This window comes from Mobula hypostoma, chromosome 15, assembly GCF_963921235.1.
Source record: "Mobula hypostoma chromosome 15, sMobHyp1.1, whole genome shotgun sequence".
Lineage (NCBI taxonomy): Eukaryota > Metazoa > Chordata > Chondrichthyes > Myliobatiformes > Myliobatidae > Mobula > Mobula hypostoma.
The window spans coordinates 69,925,027-69,947,205 of NC_086111.1; the positions used below are offsets into that span (position 1 = coordinate 69,925,027).

Here is a 22,179-nt window from a genome sequence, read left to right on the forward strand (position 1 = left end):
ATGACATGGCCTAGAGTGTATTTATTATTCATTAATTTATCATAAGGGTGAGTTTTGAAGTGCTTGGAGGCACATGATAAAATAGACCAAAATCAGCATGGTTTCCCTGAGGGGAAATTTTGCCAGATAGATCTGTTGGAATTCTTTGAGGACATAACAGGCAGGATAGACAAAGGAGAGTCAGTGGATGTTGTTTATGTGGATTTTCAGACGGCCTTTGATAGGGTGCCCACGAGGCTGCTTAACAAGGTAAGAGCCCACAGCATGAAAGATACTAGCATGGATAGAAGGTTGGGAATAAAGGGGACCTATTCAATTTGGCTGCTGGAGACTAATGTATTCTACATGGGTCGATATTGGATCTATGATTTGGACGACGCGATTGATGGTTTTGTGACCAAGTTTGCGGACAAGACAAAGATAAGTGGAGGGGCAGGTGGTGTTGAGGAAGCAGGGAGTCTGCAGAAGGACAGATTGGGAGAATGGGCAGATGGAACATAGTGTAGGAAGTGTATGGTCACCAACTTTGGTGGAAGGAATAAAAGTGTAGACTATTTTCTAAATCGGGAGAAAATGCAAAAATCAGAGGTGAAAAGGGACATGGGAGTCCTCGTGCAAGATTCCCTAAAGTAACTTGCAGGTTGAGTCGGTGGTAAAGGAGCCAAATGCAGTGTTAGCATTCATTTCAAGAGGACTGGAATTTAAAAGCAAAGATGGAATGCTGAGGCTTTATAAGGCATTGGTCAGATCACACTTGGAGTATTGTGAGCAGTTTAGGGCTCCTTATCGAAGAAAAGATGTTCTGGCACTGGAGAGGGTCCAGAGAAGTTCATGAGAAGAATTCCAAGAATGAAAGGGTTAGTATATGAGGAGTGCTTGATTCCTCTGGGCCGATGGAATATTGAAAGGCCGAGATAGAGCGGATGTATGGAGAATGTTTTCTGTAGTGGATGAATTTAGCACCAGAAGGCACAGCCTCAGAATAAAGGGGTGTCCATTTAGAACAGAGATAAGGAGGAATTTCTTTAGCCAGAGGGTGGTGAATCTGTGGAATTCACTGCCATGGATGGCTGTGGAGGCCAGTCATTGAATATATGTACAGTGGAGGTTGATAGGTTTTTGATTAGTCAAGGAGTCAAAGATTATGGGGAGAAAGCAAAGAAATGGAGTTGAGAGGGGTGACTTGGGACCCTTCACTGCTACAGCCTTCCTCTGCCTTCACTGGCACTGTGAGGCATCATCTTCTGCCTTCACTGGCATTGTGATGCATCATCATCTTCTGCCTTCACTGGCATTGTGATGCATCATCTTCTGCCTTCACTGGCGTTGTGCTGCATCATCATCTTCTGCCAGCTCCATCACTGAGGTCTTGGTTGGGTTGCTCGGTCTGGAACCTCCTCCTTGACCAGCACTCGTGACCTCAGGAAGTCCCAAGCCTCTCCTCCATGGCAAGGTGACAATCCTTGGAGAGATCATTTACCACTACTCTGCACTGATTCTATGTCCTACAGACCCACTTTCCCGCAGGTGCTCAGAATGAGATTGAATGGGCGTGTTGAGCAACCAAGCCTGTCTCACAACATTGCAATCCTTTAAGTCTAATTACTTGTCCCAAGCCAACATATCCCCACAAGTAACACAGTGAAGCCACTGAAGAATCAGGGAAAATGGTGCAGGCACTGACAGAGCCTTGACAGAGCTGTGTTGCTGACACTCCTTTATCTAATCTGGGGGCAGAAGCCAGAATAAGGAGGTGGGGGAATGGGGGGTACAAGTCAGAAGGTGAAAGGTGATACCAGGTGAGGGGGGAAGGTAGGTGGGTGGGGGAGGAAGGCTGAAGTGAGAAGTTAGGAGGGGATAGTTAGAAGAGGAAAAAGGGCTGAAGAAGGTGGCTTCTGATAGGAGAGCAGAGCAGACAACGAGAGAAAGGGCAGGATTAATTTATTGTATGGAAAGGGTTCAAATTTCAGAAAATAGATTTGACCCTCTCCGTCTTCATTCCCCCCCCCCCCCCGCTGCAGTTCCCTCAGTAAGATCATCGAGGGAGAAACTTGGCCCAGAGGGCTTGGAAAGTAAAGGGAGCAGAATAATCGACTGTTTGAAGAGTCTCAAGTGGCTGTTTGCTCAAAGCAAATGCACACAAATTAAGTGCTGCTCTAAATGTGATCAGATCATTCTGAATATTAACCCTGAGAGATATCTGTTCCTTTATCAGCAGTGATTTCCCCAAGGATGTTTCGGTGGATGAAGCAAAGGTTACTGAAGTTGTTACTCCCTGTGCCTGATTGCTCCCATAGAGTCTCCTACCATCCCCACAATCTCTTGCCCTCGCTCGAAATCAGAATCAGAATCAGGTTTAATATCACTGACATATGTTGTGAAATTTTTGTTATTTTGCAGCAGCAGTACAGTGCCATGCATAATAAAAACTATAAATTACAATAATATATTACATACAATACAATGTAATTTAAAGATTTTATTACATAATTATTATTCAAAAATTTCTATATATACAGATAGGGAGTGCATGGATCCGGTTAATTAGTTCACATTGGAACCAGTACCCTTTGGCCCAATTAAGTATATATATAAATAAGTTAAAAAAGAAGTGCAGAAGGATTGAGAAAAAAATAGTGAGGTAGTGTACATGGGTTCATTTAGAAATCTGATGGTGGAGGGGTAGAAGGTGCTCCCAAAATGTTGGTTGTGTGTCTTCAAGTTCCTGTACCTCCTCTCCGATGGTAGTAATGAGAAGAGGGCATGTCCTGGGTGGTCATCATCGTTACATGTTGTGTCGCATGATGTGTGAATGGTCTATCTATAACCACGATTGTTCTTGGCAAACTTTTCTACAGAAGTGATTTACCATCGCCTTCTTCTGGGCAGTGTCTTTACAAGATGGGTGACCCTAGCCATTATCAATTCTCTTCAGAGATTGTCTGCCTGGTTCAGTGGTCGCATAACCAGGACTTGTGATATGCACCAGCTGCTCGTACGACCATCCACCACCTCCTGCCATGGCTTCACCTGACCCTGAGCCCAGGGCGGTGGGGGGGGGGGTGACTAAGCAGGTTCTACACCTTGCCCAAGGGTGACCTGCAGGCTAGCAGAGGGAAGCAGCACCTTATACCTCCTTTGATAGTGACATATCTCCACCCCGTCACCTGGTCCTGGGTTATGAGGGTCCTTAATGATGGATGATGTCTTTTTGAGGCATTGCTCTTTGAAGGTGTCCTGGATGCTGAGTGCTTTGAGGGCTTCACAGTTGATCAGGAGGCTCTGGTTAGGCTGCGCGGAGAAGCAACTGCTTCATGACTCAGGCCCTCGGGGGTACAGAGTTGGCAGAAGTGGTAGATGGAGTTCAATCGGGAAAATTGTGAAATGATTCACTTCGGAGGTTTGACTTTGAAGGCCGAGTACGAGGTTACTGGTAGGATTGTTAGCAGTCTAGAAGAACAGAGGGATCTTTGTGTCCACGTCCACAGATCCCTCAAAGTTGCAGCACAAGTTGATAGTTTGGTTAAAGTGCATTGCCATTCATAAATATGAGAAAGTCTGTAGGTGCTGGAAATCCAGAGCAACACATACAAAATGCTGGAGAACTCAGCAAGTCAGGCAGCATCTAGGGAAATGAATAAACAGTCGATGTTTTGGGCTGAGATCCTTCATCAGGGCTGGGAAGGCAGGGGGAAGACACCAGAACGAAAAGGTGGGAGAAGGGGCAAGAGGCTAGCTGTACGGTGATAGGTGAAGCCAGGTGGGTGAGAAAGGTCAAGGGCTGGAGAGGTAGGAGAGGAGAGTGGACTATATGAGAAAGGGAAGGAGGAGGGGGACCAGGGGGAAGGTGAGAAGTGACAAGTCAGAGTGCAGAATGGGGGAGGGGCTGAATTTGTTTACCGGACAGAGAAATCGATGTTCATGCCGTCAGGTTGGGCTTCATTAGTCGGGGGATTGAGTTCCAAAGCCATGAGGTACTGTTGAAGCTCTATAAAACTCTGGTTAGACCGCACTTGGAGTATTGTGTTTAGATCTGGTCGTCTCATTATAGGAAAGATGTAGAAACTTTAGAGAGGGTGCAGAGGAGATTTTTCAGGGTGCTGCCTGGAATAAAGAGCATGTGAGGAAAAGTTGAACGAGCTAGGGCATTTCTCTTTGGAGTGAAGGAGGATGAGCAGTGACTTTATAGAGGTATATGAGAGGCATAGACAGAGTGGACAACCACACCTTTCTCCCAGGGCAGCAATGGCCAGTACCAGAGGGAGGTTTTTTCCACACAGAAATTAGTGAGTGCCTGGAACGCACTGCCAGGGCTGGTGGTAGAGGCAGATACAATGGGGACAATTTTTTTTTATTAATTGAATTACAGGGCGGAATAGCACCTTCCCAGCCCTTCGAGCTGTGTTGCTCAGCAATCCCCAATTTAACCCCAGCCTAGCCATAGGACAATTTACAAAGACCAGTTAACCTACAAACCGGTACGTCCTTGGACTGTGGGTGAAACCGGAGCACCCAGAGGAAACCCACGCGGTCACGGGAAGAATATACTGATAGACAATGGGAAAGCAAGAGTATGTAAGGAAAAAAACGGGTAGTGGGCTATATAGGAGGAAGGGTTAAATTGATGATGGAATAGGTGTACATGGGCCAGCACAACATCGGGGGCCGAAGGGCCTGGACTGTGCTGTTCCGTGGAGACTACAACCTCGTTATGATTGGGCTACCTCCCACATCCCAAAGAAGTACTGCTTAGTTTGTTTGTAAAAAGAATCGAAGTGGACATTATAAGGCACATGTGAGGGGGATTAAATAGCAGGGGCACAGGGAAATACAGGTAATCTCTGGGTGAGGACTCCATTCCATTCCTGAGCACCGTTTGTAACCAATCTTTCCTTAAGTTAGGATGTAGATGCTACAGCCAAAAACAAAAAAAAATCAGTGCCTCTCCTTCATCACAAGGCTAAAAAAGACATCAGCGTGTCCCCAGTAACCAGAAAAAATTTTTCAGACATAGTATAGAAAGCATCCTCTCAGCTTGGGATGGCATTTGCCCTGCCCAACACGGCAAGAAACTGCAGGAAGCAGGTAAGACTCGGCTCCATTGACTCCATCCTGGGAGAGCAGCCAACATAATCTAGGACACTTGTATCCCAGATATTCCCTCTTCCCCTCTCTCCCCTAGGGCAGAAGGTACAAAAGTTTGAGAATGTGTCCAGCCAGGTTCAAGGAGAGCTTCGATTCCAAGTGCCCTCTTGTATGATAAAGGAGAACTCTTAATCTCTCAGCCTACTCCGTCATAATATTGCACTTTTATTGTTGACTACTCTGCACTTCCTTCACCTCTGTACCACTGTTCTGTGTTCTGTTTGTGTTTTTCTTAAATTCTGTACTACGTTGAATAATCTGTCGGACAGCAATGGACAGAGGCCTGGCAGAATGCCAAGTTCCCAGCCAGCAGAAAGTGCCTGCAATAGCCATAAAATCCATCCCCTTCCATCTCTCCAGTCTCCAGAAATGCTTGATTGTAAGTACAGTGTGTCCACAACTGGGTCATTCATAAAGAAATGGAAGAATGGGACCGATGACGTTTTTCTAATACTGACAGGCATGGATACAATGGATCGACTGGAATCCTTTGTCACTATTAGGTCCCAGAGATATGCAGCATATATATGCTCAAGAACCTTGCTTCATAGTTTCAGAATCATTGGTTATTAAGACACCACAAGGATGGCAAAATAAGTCCCAATACAAAACCACTATCAAACTCCTCACCAAATTACCCATCTGGGATGTCCTAAAGTAGATTGTTAGAGAAACCTGTCACTAAAGAGTGGAATAACAGCTTCTGAAAGTCGCTCTCCAAGCTACACCCCATCCTCATTTAGAAATATATTGCTGTTCCTTCACCACTGCTGGGTCAAAATACTTGCGCTCTCTCTCTGTAAAATTCTTATGGGTTGTACCCACACCAAAGGACTGCAGCAGTTTCAGAAGGTAGCTCTCCACCGTTTTCTCAAGGACACTGTGTTGTTAGTGATATATATACAAATGTATAAATAGATACATAAATGACTCCAATGAAAACGTAGATGGGCTGTTTATTAGAGTAACACACATAAAATGCTGGAGGAATTCAGCAGCTCAGTCAGCATCTATGAAGAAGTGTTGATCATTCAGCAATGAAACTAAGTTAGGAAACTCACTACAAACGATCAAACCAAGCAACTCTAGTTCACAAACTGGAGGATGCACAGCAGCTTCACAAAATGGCAACTTCCATACCTTCGAACTCATGACAAGAACAAAGACAACTGGTTTGTCTGCTTTCACTGTCCTTGACACATTCAAGTTCTGCCTTTTCTTCCATATTTTAACTCCTTTGTGGCCAACAGAGGAATAAACAGCTGACATTTCAGGCTGAGACCCTATATTTAGATCAAGATCCCTCTCAGGATCTAGATGAAGGGTCTCAGCCTGAAAGGTCAACTGTATAATTTTCTCCAAAGATGCTGCCACTCCTGCTGTGTTCGTCTGGCATTTTATGTATGTTACTCTGGTTTGCCAGTGTCTGCAGAAACCCTTGCATTTATGGTTGGCTACTAAATTGGCAGGTGACATGAAAATGAGCAGAGTTGCAGACAATAAAAGTGATTGTAAAAAAGGTTACACAGGATATGGACGGAGAAATGCCAGAGTGGGAGATGTAGAATGTAGATGAGGAGGAATTGGTTCAGTCAGAAGGTGGCGAGTCTGTGGAATTCATGGATGGATTTGAATCATCCACAGGCAGAAGGGATTAGTTTAATATGCCATCATGTTGGGCTGAAGGGTCTCTTCCTGTGCCGTACTGTCCTATGTTCTCTGTTCTAGTTAGGTTTGGGCAATTAAGTCCTTTCCCATACACCTTGAATTATTTTTATTTAAAGAAATAGCATCTCTGACAGTACCCTGCCACCTTTTTGTTCTCGGTTTCCGCGAGGAGGGTTTAACCCAGGACTTCCCAACCTGGAAGGTGTTGGGGCCTGCTGAGCTGTTCAAAGTTCGAAGTAAATTTAATAACAGAGTACGTATATGTCACCATATACAATTTTTTGCAGGCATTTGTGGGAAAATAAAGAAATACAATAGAATTTATTAAAAAAGCTACACATAAACAAATACTGACAAACCAACCCATGTTCAAAAGAAGACAAATCCTGCAAATAAATTAACAAAGTAAGTATTACTGAGAATATGAGCTGTAAAGAGCCCTTGAAAGTGAGTCTATAGGTGGTGGATTCAGTTCAGAGTTGAGGTGAGTCAAGTTATCCACACTGGTTCAGAGGTTTGAACCTGGTGCTGTGGGACCTAAGGCCTCTGTACCTCCTGCCTGATGGTAGTAGTGAGGAGAGAGCATGGCCTGGATGATGGGGATCCTTGCCGATAGATACTACTTTCTTGTCTCAGCTTTCCTTGTAGATGTGCCCAATGGCGGGGAGGGCTTTGCCTGTTATGGACTGGGTCATGTCCACTACTTTTTTGTAGACTTTTCCATACCTGGGCATTGGTGTTCCCAGGCTGTGATGCAGCCAGTCAGGATACTCTCTACTGTGCATCAATAGAAGTCATAAGACCATAAGACCATAAGACAAAGGAGCAGAAGTCGGCCATTCCGCCCATCGAGTCTGCTCTGCCATTTTATCATGAGCTGATCCATTCTCCCATTTAGTCCCACTCCCCCGCCTTCTCACCATAACCAAAAGTCTATCAAACTTCTAGATGACATGCTGAATCTGTGCAAACTTCAAAGAAAGCAGAGATGCTGCCTTGCTTTCTTTGTGAGGGCACTGACGTGCAGGTCCCAGAACTGATTCTCTGATATGGTAGAATCAAGGAATTTAAAACCCCCTCTGACTCCCTAAAGAAGACTATCTCCTGAACCTCCGGCTTCTCCTCCTGATGTATCAGGCACTAAACCCACTTAAGTTGTTCGGAAGAGGAGAGTGGTGCAGACATAAAGACAATCTGAGAGCAAAAGTGCCAACTGCAGCTATTCAGGAAGAGCTGGCACGCGGAGAGGTGTCGGATTTGTGCCAGGTGAAATGTGTTACCCACCAAGCAACAAATCTGCTTAGAAACCTCCTTCTCCAAGGATCGTCTCAGGAATTCAGGAAGAGCCCACAGAGGAGAGACGGGAATCCTGGGGTAATGAGTGGAAGGATTTAAAGGCAGGTTAGTTCTCACATAGAGGGTGGTGATTATTTGGAATGAGGTGTCAGAAGACTGCTTGAGAGAGGCAGCATAGTAGTGTAATGCTATAATATATCACCAATCAAAGTTCAATTCCTCTCACTGCCTGTAAAGAATTTGCACATTCTCCCCATGACGTGCGAGTCTCCACCACTGTCCTCCCACATCCCAAAGACGGACGGTAACGATTACTAAGTGGTGGACGTGCTATGTTGGTGCCAGAAGTGTGACGACACTTGTGGGCTGCCCAACACAATGCTTGCTGATTTGATTTGACGTCAACAGTGTGTTTCACCGGACTTTTCAAAGTTTTCATGCACATGTGACAAATAAAGCCAATCCTTATCTTACTTAAAGTTACAACATTTCAAAGACACTTGGGCAGAATTATCGATAGGAAAGACTTGCACCAAATGAAGATAAATGGGGCAAATTCAGCAGGGATAAGTTGGGCCGATAGTCTTGTTTCTATACTCTGTATCTCTCTCTCTCTCTGGAGTTGGTACACCCTCCCTGTGATAATTATAAGTAATAATCTCAAAGATTATTATTTTATGATTATATAGCAATACAGCACAGTGACAGGTATTTCTAACCCAATGAGACCGCGCCACCCAGTTATACCCATATGACCAATTAACCTGCTAACCCACACGTCTTTTGAAAATGGGAGGAAAGCAGAGGACCCGGAGGAAACCCAAGTGGTCAGGGTGAGAACGTACAAACTCTTTACAGACAGCATCAGAACTGAATCCTGGTTGGGCCAGCAGGTGGCGCAATGACATTTGGCGCCAGACCCGGGAGCGGAGGTTCCCGGGTTCGAAACCAGCCGGGTCCGCTCCCGAGCACACTTTGCATCCGTGCCGGGTTGAGTGTCGAGATCGCAACTCGACCTCGTAAAACAAAAGGGAAAAAAAATGTGAAAATATCTGTGTGAGGAGTGTCACACCACACAGTCTCTCCCTCTCTCGCTCCGCGCCTTGTAAAAAGCCATGAAAAAGACATCGTCAAGAACGCGCACACGCAGGCACACATCAAAAAAAAAGAATTGAATCCTGGTCACTGGCGCTATAATGGCGTTACGCTAACAACTACATTACTGTACTGCCTGTTTGGTAACATGCTGCCTGACCTGAGCTCCTGCAGCAGTAAATTATCCAAAATGTGTAGGTAAGTGGTAGAATAGGTTTCAGGGAGTCAGGGAGCAGGTTTAATGGGATCGCTCTGAGAACCAGCACAGATTCGATAGGCTAAATAGCCTCCTACGCCACAAGAAGATAAATAAACCAATCCCAGCTGAGGTTGCTGAAGTGTCGTTTGTAGTGTGACAAGTTAACAAAATGCCATTCCGAAGCAAGGTTTCTTGCTACAGCCTTGGGTGATACTTGTTTCTCAATCAGAATGGCTGGCCCTGTCACATCTGGGATCTTGTCCTTCGACAGCGGCGCCACTGGGTGCCCAACGCCTCAGGAAGGCTGGTGCCATAAAACTGCAAACCTTTCCTTGCAAATTCAGCCCCCGTGAAGCTGTGCGGAACCCCTTCAGGTCTCAGGGTTAGGTCTGAGGGAACTGCAGGGAGGGGGAGTAACGTCGCTGTTGAGTTTACCTTTAACATCAGCAAGTCTCAGAGGACGCAGCCTCAGAACAGAGGGATGCCCATTTAGAACAAAGATGAGGAGGAATTTCTTAAGCCAGATCGTGGTGTGTCTGTGGAATTTGCTGCCACACACGGCTGTGCAGGCCAAGTCACTGAATATATCTCAGACAGAAGTTGATTGGCCAGGGCATGAAGGGATACAGAGAGAAGGCAGAAAATCGGGGCTGAGAGGGAAATGTATCAGCCATGATGAAATGGCAGATATTCAATGGGCCAAATTGCCTAATTCTGCTCCTTTATCTTATGGTCTTATGGTCTCAAAGGAATTGTGGGTGGGGGTTTATCTCTCTCTTGACCGTACCTTTAATGTTGGCTGGGTTGTCGATGACAAAGTTCCCGTTCCATGCGACGGAGAGGTTCACAGGAAGATCACTGATGTCATTTCCTTCGTACATGTACTGCAAGAGAAAAGCACAGGTAATGAGTTAGGGAGGATCATTCTACCACGCAGGTTACCTTTTATTACCCACTTTATAAAATCCTAATAACTTACAGCACCTGAAACCAGGTGTGCACTGGGACATATCATCAGTAATGCATCCTCAGATCGTCAGGTGTTTCGGGTCTTTAATCATTAGACACCCTCCCCGAGGTGACCCATACAATAGCACATGTATTTCCAAGTTATTTGTAACTCTGGGTCAACTCTAGAGAGGCAGATGCCCATTCTATCTGATTCAGACCAACACCAAAATAACCAGAGATCATCATGTAATCTCATTGCTGGGTGTGGGATCTTGCTGTGTACATTTGATGGGCCAAGTGGCCTTTTCTGTGTGGATATTACAAGAATAACTGCATGTTACTTCACCAGATGAGACTGTTCAGCCCATCACTCCTGTACTAGCAATAACTCAGAATTTTCCACTATATGATACCAAGACAAGGTGAAAAGTCTGTTTATACTGTTTATCTAGATCAATGTGTTACAGAGCACATTGAGAGTGGGTCGTTGGTGGAGGAGCTTGACGGTGCGGACTGTGTTACCGCCTGCAACAGGAAGACATCAGAGTCAGCACACAAAGGCAGCGCGCAGTCTAACTGCGAGTGATTGTCTTGGACATTTCTCTTGTGATTGCGAGACCCTGTTGGACATTGACAATGTAAAATGCTGCAGATCCGTTTCCCTTGTTTATTGGGGAGACAAATGGCAGGGGAGCTGCGTGGCTCTGGTTGTAGCATGGACTAGGCCCCAAGCAACAGGTTTCTCTGTTACAGCAGTCCAGGAGAAGAGAGTGGAGGCGGTGTAGCGTGGCGTCCATGTTAAGTTGGGGCTGGCCCCTCCTACCAGTGCTGCCCTCTAGTGTTCGATCAGTAGAATGACACGCTGGATTGCGTGCCTGCTTACGTTCATCTGTGGATTGCTGAGAACAGCTTGTTCTTGTCGACAGCACACACGCACCATCAATTTACAGGGCATGCACTCAGGAACTTGGGCTACATATATATTTTTTAGTCTGACTATATGTTTGCTGTTATCTTATACATGGTATATGCGCGTTGCATTGTATGTGACTGTTGGTACCGTGACCCTAACGTAATGCTGTTTTGTTTGGCCGTATTCGTGCATGGCTGAATGACAATTAAGCGTGAATTTGAACTGGAATAAGCTACAACAATAACAATGCAGAATAAGGTGTACATATTATCGAAAAGTACCGAGCAGATAAATGATAAAGTGCAAGATCATAATGAGTTAGACTGTGAGGCCATTTTTTTTTTAGGCATCCGTTAGTCTTGCGAGAACATGGATCTGCGTTTGGAAAGTCTTCACTCTCCAGGGCGCAGGCCTGGGCGAGGTTGTATGGAAGACCAGCAGTTGTCCATGCTGCAAGTCTCCCCTCTCCACGACACCAATGTTGTCCAAGGGAAGGGCATTAGGACCCATACAGCTTGGCACCAGTGTCGTCGCAGAGCAATGTGTGATTAAGTGCCTTGCTCAAGGACAAAACACATTGCCTCGGCTGGGGCTCAAACTCACAACCTTCAGGTCGCTAGTCCAATGCCTTAACCACTTGGCCACGTGCCCACTGTGAGGCCAAGAATCCATCATAATGTACAAGAGGTACGTTTAATGATCTGATAACAGTGGGATAGAAGCTGTCCTTGACCCTGGTGGTGTACATGCTTCCAGTTTCTGGTATGTTCTGCCCGACGGGGGCAGGGAGAAGAGGGGATATCTGGGATGGGTGGGGCCTTTGAGTATGCTGGCTGCTTTACTGACACCACAGCTTGTGATGGAAGTGGGGACAAAGCAAAACGGAAAAGAAATTGAAATCCAGACCTCCTATATCTCAGCCTTAAGGGACTTGGATTTGATTGCGTTAAGGCAGTGACTTGCACGGGTGTTGTAGGGAGGGAGGTGGAGAGCAGGAGAGAAGCAGAAAGAATTAATTTTCAATTACACGTGTTCTGGAAAGAGTCTTGCAGATCAGACTGGAGAGTGAAAATGACCAGAGTTGGTGAGCTGCCACCTCTGGCATTTCTGTCTTACTCTCTCACTGGCTGACAGGCAAGTCCATCCGTCAAACGGCTATTCGGGCCACCACGTTTATCCTGACCATAGTTTGTCCAAATACACTAATCCTACTTGCCTGCATTATGACTGTATCCTTCTATGCCCGGCCTATTCAAACATTTACATAAATGTGTCTAAAACATAGTGACCGTACCACTTGCAAAATGTTGGAGGAACTCAGCAGGTCGGGAAGCATCTATGGAAATGAAGAGATAGTCGACGATAGAGATTGTACCACCTCATCTGGCAGTGAGCTCTCACTGTTAACTACAGTGGGTAAAAAATGGCAAAATTGTGAATATCACAACAATTTACAGGATGTTGCCTGGATTGAGGAGCACGCCTTATGAGAATAGGTTGAGTGAACTCGGCCTTTACTCCTTGGAGCGACGGAGGATGAGAGGTGACCTGATAGAGGTGTATAAGATGATGAGAGGCATTGATCGTGTGGATAGTCAGAGGCTTTTTCCCAGGGCTGAAATGGCTAGCACGAGAGGGCACAGTTTTAAGGTGCTTGGAAGCAGGTACAGAGGAGATGTCAGGGGTAAGTTTTTTTACGCAGAGAGTGGTGAGTGCGTGGAATGGGCTGCCGGCAACGGTGGTGGAGATGGATACGATAGGGTCTTTTAAGAGACTACTAGATGGCTACATGGAGCTTAGAAAAATAGAGGGCTATGGGTAAGCCTAGTAATTTCTAAAGTAGGGACATGTTTGGCACAGCTTTGTGGGCTGAAGGACCTGTATTGTGCTGTAGGTTTTCTATGTTTCTATGTTTTACAGCAGCAATGCAGTGCAAAGACATAAAATTACTATCAATTGCAAACAGCGGATAATATAAGGAATAATGAGGTAGTATTATGAGGCAATGCGTGAGGGAAGCATCAGGTTGATCGCGATGTGTTTTAATTTCATTTTAGTGAGAAATAGGCACTTGCGGCCCTTCCAGCCATTCTGCCCAGCAACCCCCCCCCCCCGATTTGACCCTAAGCTGATTATGGCCCTAATCAAAATGACCAGTCTTTGTGCTGTGGGAGGAGACCGGAGCACTCGGAGGAAACCCACGCGGTCACCGGGAGAACTTTCAAACTTCTTACAGGCAGTGGCAGGAATCGAACCCAGATCAGCAGTACTGTAAATTGTTGTGCTAACCACTACACTACTGTGGTTAGAAGATCGGAACAAAAAAGTCGGCTGAAGATCCTGTGCTGTGCTGCTGCATTCTGTGTTCATGGATTATTCAGAAATCACATGGACCGTTCTCACTCCATACCAAAGTCTTCCAGACCAGCCAACATCTGGAGAATCTCCTCTGCACTCTCTCCAACGCAGTCAACAATGCAGAGACCAGAACTGCATACAATACTCCAACTTTGGTCTAAATTTAGTGTTCCCAACCTGGAGCCCATGAACTCCTTGGTTAATGGTAAGGGTCCATGGCATAAAAATGGTTGGGGGCCCCAAAGTCCCAGGACTGTGAGAACAGCTGAAAAGATCATAAGGGTCTCCTACCATCCACTGGGACATTTATCAGAAGCACCGCATACGCAGAGTCCTTAGTATTATTAAGGATCCCACTCATCCATCCAGCATCCTCTTTGACTTTCTACCATCAGACTGGAGACTACGATGCATAAAAACAACAATGGTCAGATTTAAGAAACAATTTCTTCCCTCAGGCCACAAGGGTTCTGAACTTCTGGCTCCATCGTATTTGAAGTGTCACTGGTTAATCTGTTCCGTACCTTACAATATTTAATATTAATGCGCTTTAGTTTGTTAATTGTGTGTGATTCATCTATAGATTTTATCCTTACCTTCATAAGTTATTGTGTGCTATGTGCTTTACACCCTGGTTCAAAGAAACGTCTCATTTTTATATACATTATATACATGTATGTAGTTAAATAACAATAAACTTCACTTGACTTGACGTGCTTTTGTAAAGTTGCAACATAACAACCCAACTTTTACTTTCTAGGCACTGAGCTCTGAAGGCAAGTTTGCCATATGTAAACAGAAGAAATTCTGCAGGTGCTGGAAGTCCAAAGCGACACACAAAAGTATACCATATGCCTTCTTCAAAGTTAAAGTAAAATTTAATATCAAAGTATGTATACATCACCATGTACAACCTTGAGATTTATTCACAGGAAAGAAAAGAAAAACAATAGAATTTACAAAAAAAAGACATATTGGGTAAATGGAAGTGGGCTTTTTCCACTGAAGTTGGCTGCAACTACAAGCAGAGGTCATGGGTAAGGGTGAAAGGTGAAATGTTTAAGGGGAAGGTGAGGGGAAACTCCTCCGCTCAGAGGGTGGTGGGAGTGTGAATCGAGTTGCCAGGACAAGTGGTGCATGCAAGCTCGATTTCAACGTTTAAGGGAAGTTTGGATAGGCACATGGATGGTAGGGGTCTGGAGGTCTATGCTCCCGGTGCAAGCCGATGGGAGTAGACAGTTTAAATAGATGGGCTGAAGGGCCTGTTTCTGTACTGTACTGTATTTTTCTATGACTCTGTTATCAAACACTGACAAACAACCAATGTGCAAAAGATAATACATTGTGCAAACAAAATAATACTGAGAAGACGAGTTGTAAAAAATCCATTAAAGTGCGCCTGTAGGTTGTGGGATTAGCTCTGGGTTGAGGTGAGCAAAGTTATCTATGTTGGTTCAGGAGCCTGATGGTTGAGGGGTAAAGACTGTCCCTCAATGTGGTAGTGTTGGAGCCAAGCCTTCCTGTACCTCCTCACTGATGGTAGTAGTGAGAAGTGTTCTTGGCCTGGATGGTGGGGGTTTTTGATGATCAATGCTGCTTCCTTGTGGCAGTGCTCCATCTAAGTGTGCTCAATGTTTGCAACAAGACACAGCGCCAGGGTCCACATGAGATTTCCCCTTTCACTGCTGTCAGTGACGCTCCTCGTCCCTTTCCCTAGGGTCACCCCCTCCTCCCTTAGACACTTCCTGGATGGGATCAGAATCCCTCCTCCCTTCTCCCTCTGACTCTGACCCCACCCAGGAAATTCGGGCCTGTATTTCCTTTGCGCCCTCTCAGTGAGTGACATCAGTGAAGGGTCCCAGCCAATCAGCAGACGGCGAAATCTTGCGGACAATGACAGCCAGAGGCTGGCCACAGCAGGTCTGGTGGTGCAGCTTCGCTCTGACCAGGCCTACTGACTGTTCACTACACTAGGTGGCAGAGTGGTGCAGGAGTTAACGGGGCACAGGTTCCAAACCGAAGCCTTTCGGTCTGCCCACACTCCCACAGGCCTCAGTGTAAGCAGACTGGTCTGAACACCAACGATATGAATGTGAAGCTCAGAATCAGGGTTATTACCACCGACAAAATACCGTGAGATTTGTTGCCTTACAGCAGCAATACAAACAAAAAATTACAATAAATTCCAATAAACACATAGTTCAAAAAGAGAGCAGAAGAGTGAGGTAGTGTTCCTGTTTCAGAAACTGTTCAGATGTCGCCCTTTCAAGGCATCCAACTTTGAAGATGTCCTTAATATTCAGAAGCTGACGAGAGAGAGAGAGAGACAGACAGACAGACAGAGAGACAGGGAGAGAGAGGGGAGAGAGAGAGGGGAGGGGAGAGAGGGGAGGGGAGAGAGGGGAGGGGAGAGAGGAGAGAGGCAGGAGAGAGAGAGGAGAGAGAGAGGAGAGAGAGGAGAGAGGAGAGAGAGAGGAGAGAGAGAGGAGAGAGAGAGGAGAGAGAGAGGAGAGAGAGAGGAGAGAGGAGAGAGAGAGGAGAGAGGAGAGAGAGAGGAGAGAGGAGAGAGGAGAAAGAGGAGAGAGAGAGGAGAGAGAGGAGAGAGGAGAGAGAGGAGAGAGGAGAGAGAGAGGAGAGAGGAGAGAGAGGAGAGAGGAGAGAGAGAGGAGAGAGGAGAGAGGAGAGAGGAGGGAGAGAGAGAGGAGAGGAGAGAGGAGAGTGTGTGTGTGTGTGTGTGTGTGGAAAGGAGGGGAGCGAATGACTTTCACAAAGAGGCATATGAGGCAGGTATAATCACAAGGCATTTGGACAGTACAGAGATAGGAAAGGTTTGGAGGCAAATGAGGCCAGCTTAGTCATTGTGAAGGGGACGGACTGAAGGGCTGTTCCTGTGCTGTAGGACTCGGTAACGTTCAACTTTGCCTAAATCACCTTGGAATCCTCTCCATCCAACACACTGTCTCAGCCAAGCTGCCTCATCAGCAAATGTATGAATATGACAGTTGGTTCTCTCACACAGGCTGTGTCTCAGTTAATCTCACTGAAAGTGCGTGTTGTCAGTGCACACGATAGAGGGTGGGGGTGTGTGGGGAATACGCACAGCGCAGCAGTTAATCTCTCCAGTCACAATGGCAGCACCACTGCAATGCAAATGGACACACCAAAGGCACTCTGTGTCCAGTCTGGGCCAGGCGGCTCAGAGGCGGCCTGTCCGTGTGGGTGACTGGGAGGGTGCGAGGGTAGGAGTGAGGAAAGAAACTGGTTTTGCACTGAGGTGGAACAATGTAAACCGAAACAGAATTCAGAAGCAGAAGTGTGATGGCTACAGAGAAAGTGCCGTGCAGGTAGAGGATAAAGTGCGAGATCATAGCGATGCTGATTGTAAGGTCAGGAGTTCGTTCTGTTATGTGAGGGAACCATTCACTAGGCTGATAACTGTGGGATAGAAGCTGTCCTTCGGCCTGGTGGTACGTGCTTTGAGGCTTTTTTATCTTCTGTCTGATGGGAATGGGAGAAGAGAGAAAGACACTCGCAATTTTCTACAGATGTACCATGGAGAGCATTCTAACCGGCTGCATCACCGTCTAGTATGGCGGGGGGAGCTACTGCACACGATTGAAGTAAGCTGCACAGACTTGTAAACTCAGTCAACCCCATCATGGACACTAGCCTCCGTAGTATCCAGGACATCTTCAGGGAACAGTACCTCAAAAAGGTGGCGTCCATCCCTATGGAACCATCACCCAGGACATGCCCACTTCTCATTGTCACCATTGGGAGGAGGTACAGGAGCCCGAAAGCACACACTCAATGATTCAGGAACAGCTATTTCCCCTCTGCCATCCGATTTCTGATTGGACATTGAACCCATGAACACTACCTCACTACTTTTTTATCTCTGTTTTTGCACTAGTTGTTTAACTATTATATATATATATATATATGTATACTTGTTACAATTCACAGGCTTTTTTTCTATTATCATGTATTGCACTGTACCACTGCTGCAAAGTCAACAAATTTTACAACGTATGCCAGTGATATTAAACCTGATCCTGATATTAAACGTGATTGGGATTTTGACTCTGATTCTGATATTAAATGTGATTGTGATTCTGATTCTGATATTAAACGTGATGGGATTTTGATTCTGATATTAAACGTGATTGTGATTCTGTTTCTGATATTGAACGTGATTGGGATTTTGATTCTGATGGCTGTGATGCAACTTCCATACCAGGTTGCATCACAACCTGGTATGGAAGTTGTCCTGTCCAAGACCGGAAGAAGGTGCAGAAGATCGTGAACACGACCCAGCACATCACACAAACCAATCTTCCGTCCTTGGACTCACTTTACACCGCACGCTGTCGGAGCAGTGCTGCCAGGATAATCAAGGACACGACCCACCCAGTCAACACACTTTTCGTCCCTCTTCCCTCCGGGAGAAAGTTCAGGAGCTTGAAGACTCGTACGGCCAGATTTGGGAACAGCTTCTTTCCAACTGTGATAAGACTGCTGAACGGATCCTGACCCGGATCTGGGACGTACCCTCCAAATATCCAGACCTGCCTCTCGGTTTTTTTGCACTACCTTACTTTCCATTTTTCTATTTATGATTTATAATTTAAATTTTTAATATTTACTATCGATTTGTAATCCAGGGAGCGGGAAGCGCAGAATCAAATATCGCTGTGATGATTGTACGTTCTGGTATCAATTGTTTGGCAACAATAAAGTATAAAGTATAATTTACTAACTCCATCAAATGGAGGCTGGTCCCATTGAGGTGCTGAGCTGTGTCCACAACTCCTTGTGCAGAACAATTGCTGTACGAAGCCGTGAAGCATTCAGATAGGTCAGAAGGACATCACCACCTACAGGACTATTTGCCTCCCACCCACCTCCGCGCAGGACTGAACAACAAGATGAACAGCAGGAGCAAGACCCGAGTCAATGATTTCTGATCATTCTGTGCTCAATCACCTTTCCAACGTTCATCGTGAGCCCTCCTCCCATGAGTCAATCAATAAGGCCCGAAGAGTTTGGAATCTTCCGCAGACAGTTAGCGGCCTCCTTCAGACAGCCATCCAAATCGACTTCAGAAAAAAATGACAGGCGTGTCAGGAAAGATTAAATGAATGATTCATGCCCTGAAGTCATCACGTCCAATAATAAAGAAGAATCATTCAGGCACACAGTGGCGAACATCCTGCTCTACGTTGAGAAAACGCCCCAACTGTGCTGAAGTTGATTTTCCACAGAACCTCAGAGAACAGAACAGTACAATAGAGGAAAAGGCCCTTCGGCCCACAATGTTGTGCTGAATTAATTAAATTAGTAATAAAATGGCCAACTAAACTAATCCCATTCTTCTTACACAATGCTTTCACTTTCCTCACATTCACATGCCTATTTAAACGTCTGATGTTGTGAGGTTTGTCAAGCCTTGCAATTAGCCTGCAGACGTTTCATCCCCAGCTGAGTTTAAATAGGTATTTAAATAGGTGTTCCTCACCTACTTAAATGTCTGATGTTGTGGTCTTTGCAATTAGCCTGCAGACGTTTCTTCCCCAGCTGAGGTGACGTTGTTGGTGTTTCTCTCGGGGAGTCTTCATGTTTATATAGCCTCTCCTCCATTCACTTGCCTCAGTCCTGATCGGCTACCTCTGCAAGTGATCTTCGAATTCCACAGGCTTGCAGTTCTTTGGCTCTCAGGGAGTCCATAGATGGCTTTTATATGTTTGGTTATGGGGTTAGAAGGTATTCACGCTTCTAAAAATTCTTGTGCCTGCTTCGCGGTTCCCTGCGCCAGAGCCACTCACAAGCCAACGGTGACTTTAAGGAAGCTTGTCTCAAGAACCAAGATACCAGCAAACACGACTGACAAAAACAGTGTGATGTACAAGATCACCTGCGGTGGGCATGAAGGCTCAGGACTGCAATGGTGAGGACAGACAGCAGCCGAAATAAAGGACTTACAATGATGGCAGACCTTAAATTAACGTGCTTGAACATGCGCAGTTTGAAGAGTACTGGGCGATGGCGATGCGTCAGCGCGCTCTAGTACCTGGACACTGTAAAGGCCGACGTGACCTTCCTCCAGGAGTGTAGACTACCACACCTCCGTAACTAACGGAGCTGGTCCCGGTGGTGGACCAAAGGTTTGTCGGTGTGGTCGGGGGGGCAACGATTGTCGCGCTTCTGGCCTGGGGATTCTGCTGCGGGGAGGCAACTTCTCAATCACCCAAGTTAAAGAGGTGGTTGCGGGGCGCCTCCTGGTAGCAGACGTCAAATACCGGGGCACTCCGCTCCGGCTGATCAACGTCTATGCCTCCCCCGTGCGGAGCGAGCGGCTGGCCGTCTTCGAGCAGCTCCCACAGCTGCTGGTGACGTCCCAGCCGGTCATTCTGGCCGGAGACTTCAACTGCACCATTGATGCGGCTGGAGGACCCGGCAGCGCCAACGGCAGGCTGGACAGTACCTCCAGACTCCTGAGGGAAACGGTGAAGACAGCCAAGCTGCGTGACGCCTTTAGCACCCCCACAGGTGGAGCACAGCCGCAAGCCACCTGGACACGATCAGACGGCTCCCGGATTGACTTCCTCTCAGAGTCCCTCACGGTCAGGTCCACCGACTCCGCACCGGTGTTCTTCTCTGACCACTGCCTTCTGAGAGCCACCTGTCTCTTACGGGAGGACTGGAAGGCAGGCAGGGGGACTTGGAAACTGAATGTAAAGCTGCTGACCCCAGAGAACATCGAGGAACTGGAGAGGGAGTACACAGGTTGGAGAACCTTGAAAGCCTTCTTTGATTCTCCGGTTCACTGGTGGGAAGCCACCAAGGAGAACATCAAGAGGTCCTTCATTCACAAGGGTATCCAGAAAGCAAGGCAGGAGCAGAGGGAACTGTGTAAACTCCAGACAGAGTTGCAGCAACTTCTCCTTCTGCAGTCGAAGGGGGTGGATGTCAGGGAGGAATTGCGAGAGGTGAAGGGCCGTCAAGCCCAGCAGCTCGCCGTCGAATCCTCCAAGGTCATCTTCTGCTCAAGGGTCCAAACCGTGGAGCAGGACGAGACGTGCTCACGCTTCTTCTTCCAAAAGGTGCACGGGGGGAGCTCTGTGATCCACAACCTTATGGAAGAGGACGGCCATTGTGATGTGCCATTATCTTTCACCAGCTCCACCACTGAGGACTTGATTAGGTCGTTCTTTGTCTGGAAGCTTCCCCTTCCCCTTACCGCTATGAAGGACCCTACCAGGAGCGAAGAGACGGGTGGCTAAGTTCCAGACGACATTGCTCTTGGAGTTATAGGAACTCACAAGCCTCTCCACCACGACGAGGTGACGATCCTCGGTGATAACTCAGCACAGAGGATACGGAAAAAATGCAACAATGAACCCACAAAGAAACAGAATTGCCACACAATTTACTCCAGAGAATTGCAAAGAATCTTTCACCCCTTTTTCAAAAGGTGAACTCTAAACATTCTAAAGATTAGCTTTATTTATCACATGTACACCAAAATTATGAAAACATACAGTGAAGTATGTAATTTCCATCAAATCAAATCAGTGAGCATTGTGCTGGGGGCAGTCCTTAGGTGTTGCATTAATTCCAACACCAGCGTAAAATTCCCAGAACTCACAAACGAGGAATTTCTTTAGCCAAGTGGTGGTGAACTTGTGGAATTAATTTCCACGGAGGCCAAATCATTGGGTATATTTAAGGAGGAGTTTGATAGGTTATTGGTTAGTCAGGGCGTCAAAGGTTATGGGGAGAAGGCAGGAGAATGGGATTGTGAGGGAGGGTAAATCAGCCATTTTGGAATGGCGAACAAACACAATGGGCCAAATGGCCTAATTTTGCTCCTATGCCTTATGGTCTTATAAGGGGGGCATTATTTTGAGATGTTTCTTCTGGTGGGAAAGTTGTGAATGAAGGGAGTAATTGCCAGATTATGGGCTGATGATTCAGATTGTCTCAAGGGGTAACTGGTAAATTGGTTGATCATTGTCAGACGTAGTGAAATACAGTGGAAAAACTTGTTTTTGCATGCCTTCTATATAGATGGCTTCAATGCCACAGTGCACTGAGGTAGTGTAAGGAAAGCCAATAACAAAACGGTGGCCCGGGCACTAGGCAAATGAACCTGGTCAAGTGACAGATCTCTCCATGGCAAAGCACTTTGGAGACAGTGACCACAACGCCCTAACCTTTAGCACAGCTAAGAACAGGAACACCTGACAGTTTGTGAAAGCACAGGGAGAACACACAAACTCCTTATAGACAGTGGCTGGAATCCAACCCTGATCAGCCCTTGAACAAAGGAGATATCTACACTCATTTGCCCATCCATTGAGATGTTCCTACAACCAATGATCTCACTTTGAGCACTCTTTATCAACATTATCTCATGTTCTCGTTATTTATTGCTATTTATTTATATCTGCATTTGCACAGTTTGTTGTCTTCTGCACTCTGGTTGATCTTTCATTGATCCTGTTATAGTTACTATTGTATAGACTTGCTGAGTGTGCCCGCAGGAAAATGA

General features: G+C 46.2%; 1 protein-coding gene across 3 annotated transcripts in view; it reads right to left on the reverse strand.

Annotated features, from left to right (window-relative positions):
- Positions 1-22,179, reverse strand: part of LOC134356953 (plexin-A1-like) — a 462,148-nt gene that overhangs the window by 109,460 nt on the left and 330,509 nt on the right. For all 3 annotated transcript variants that reach the window (XM_063068230.1, XM_063068229.1, XM_063068231.1), the window contains exon 11: positions 10,191-10,287. In XM_063068230.1, the coding sequence (XP_062924300.1) occupies positions 10,191-10,287 (97 nt within the window). The remainder of the gene's footprint in view (positions 1-10,190; positions 10,288-22,179) is intronic.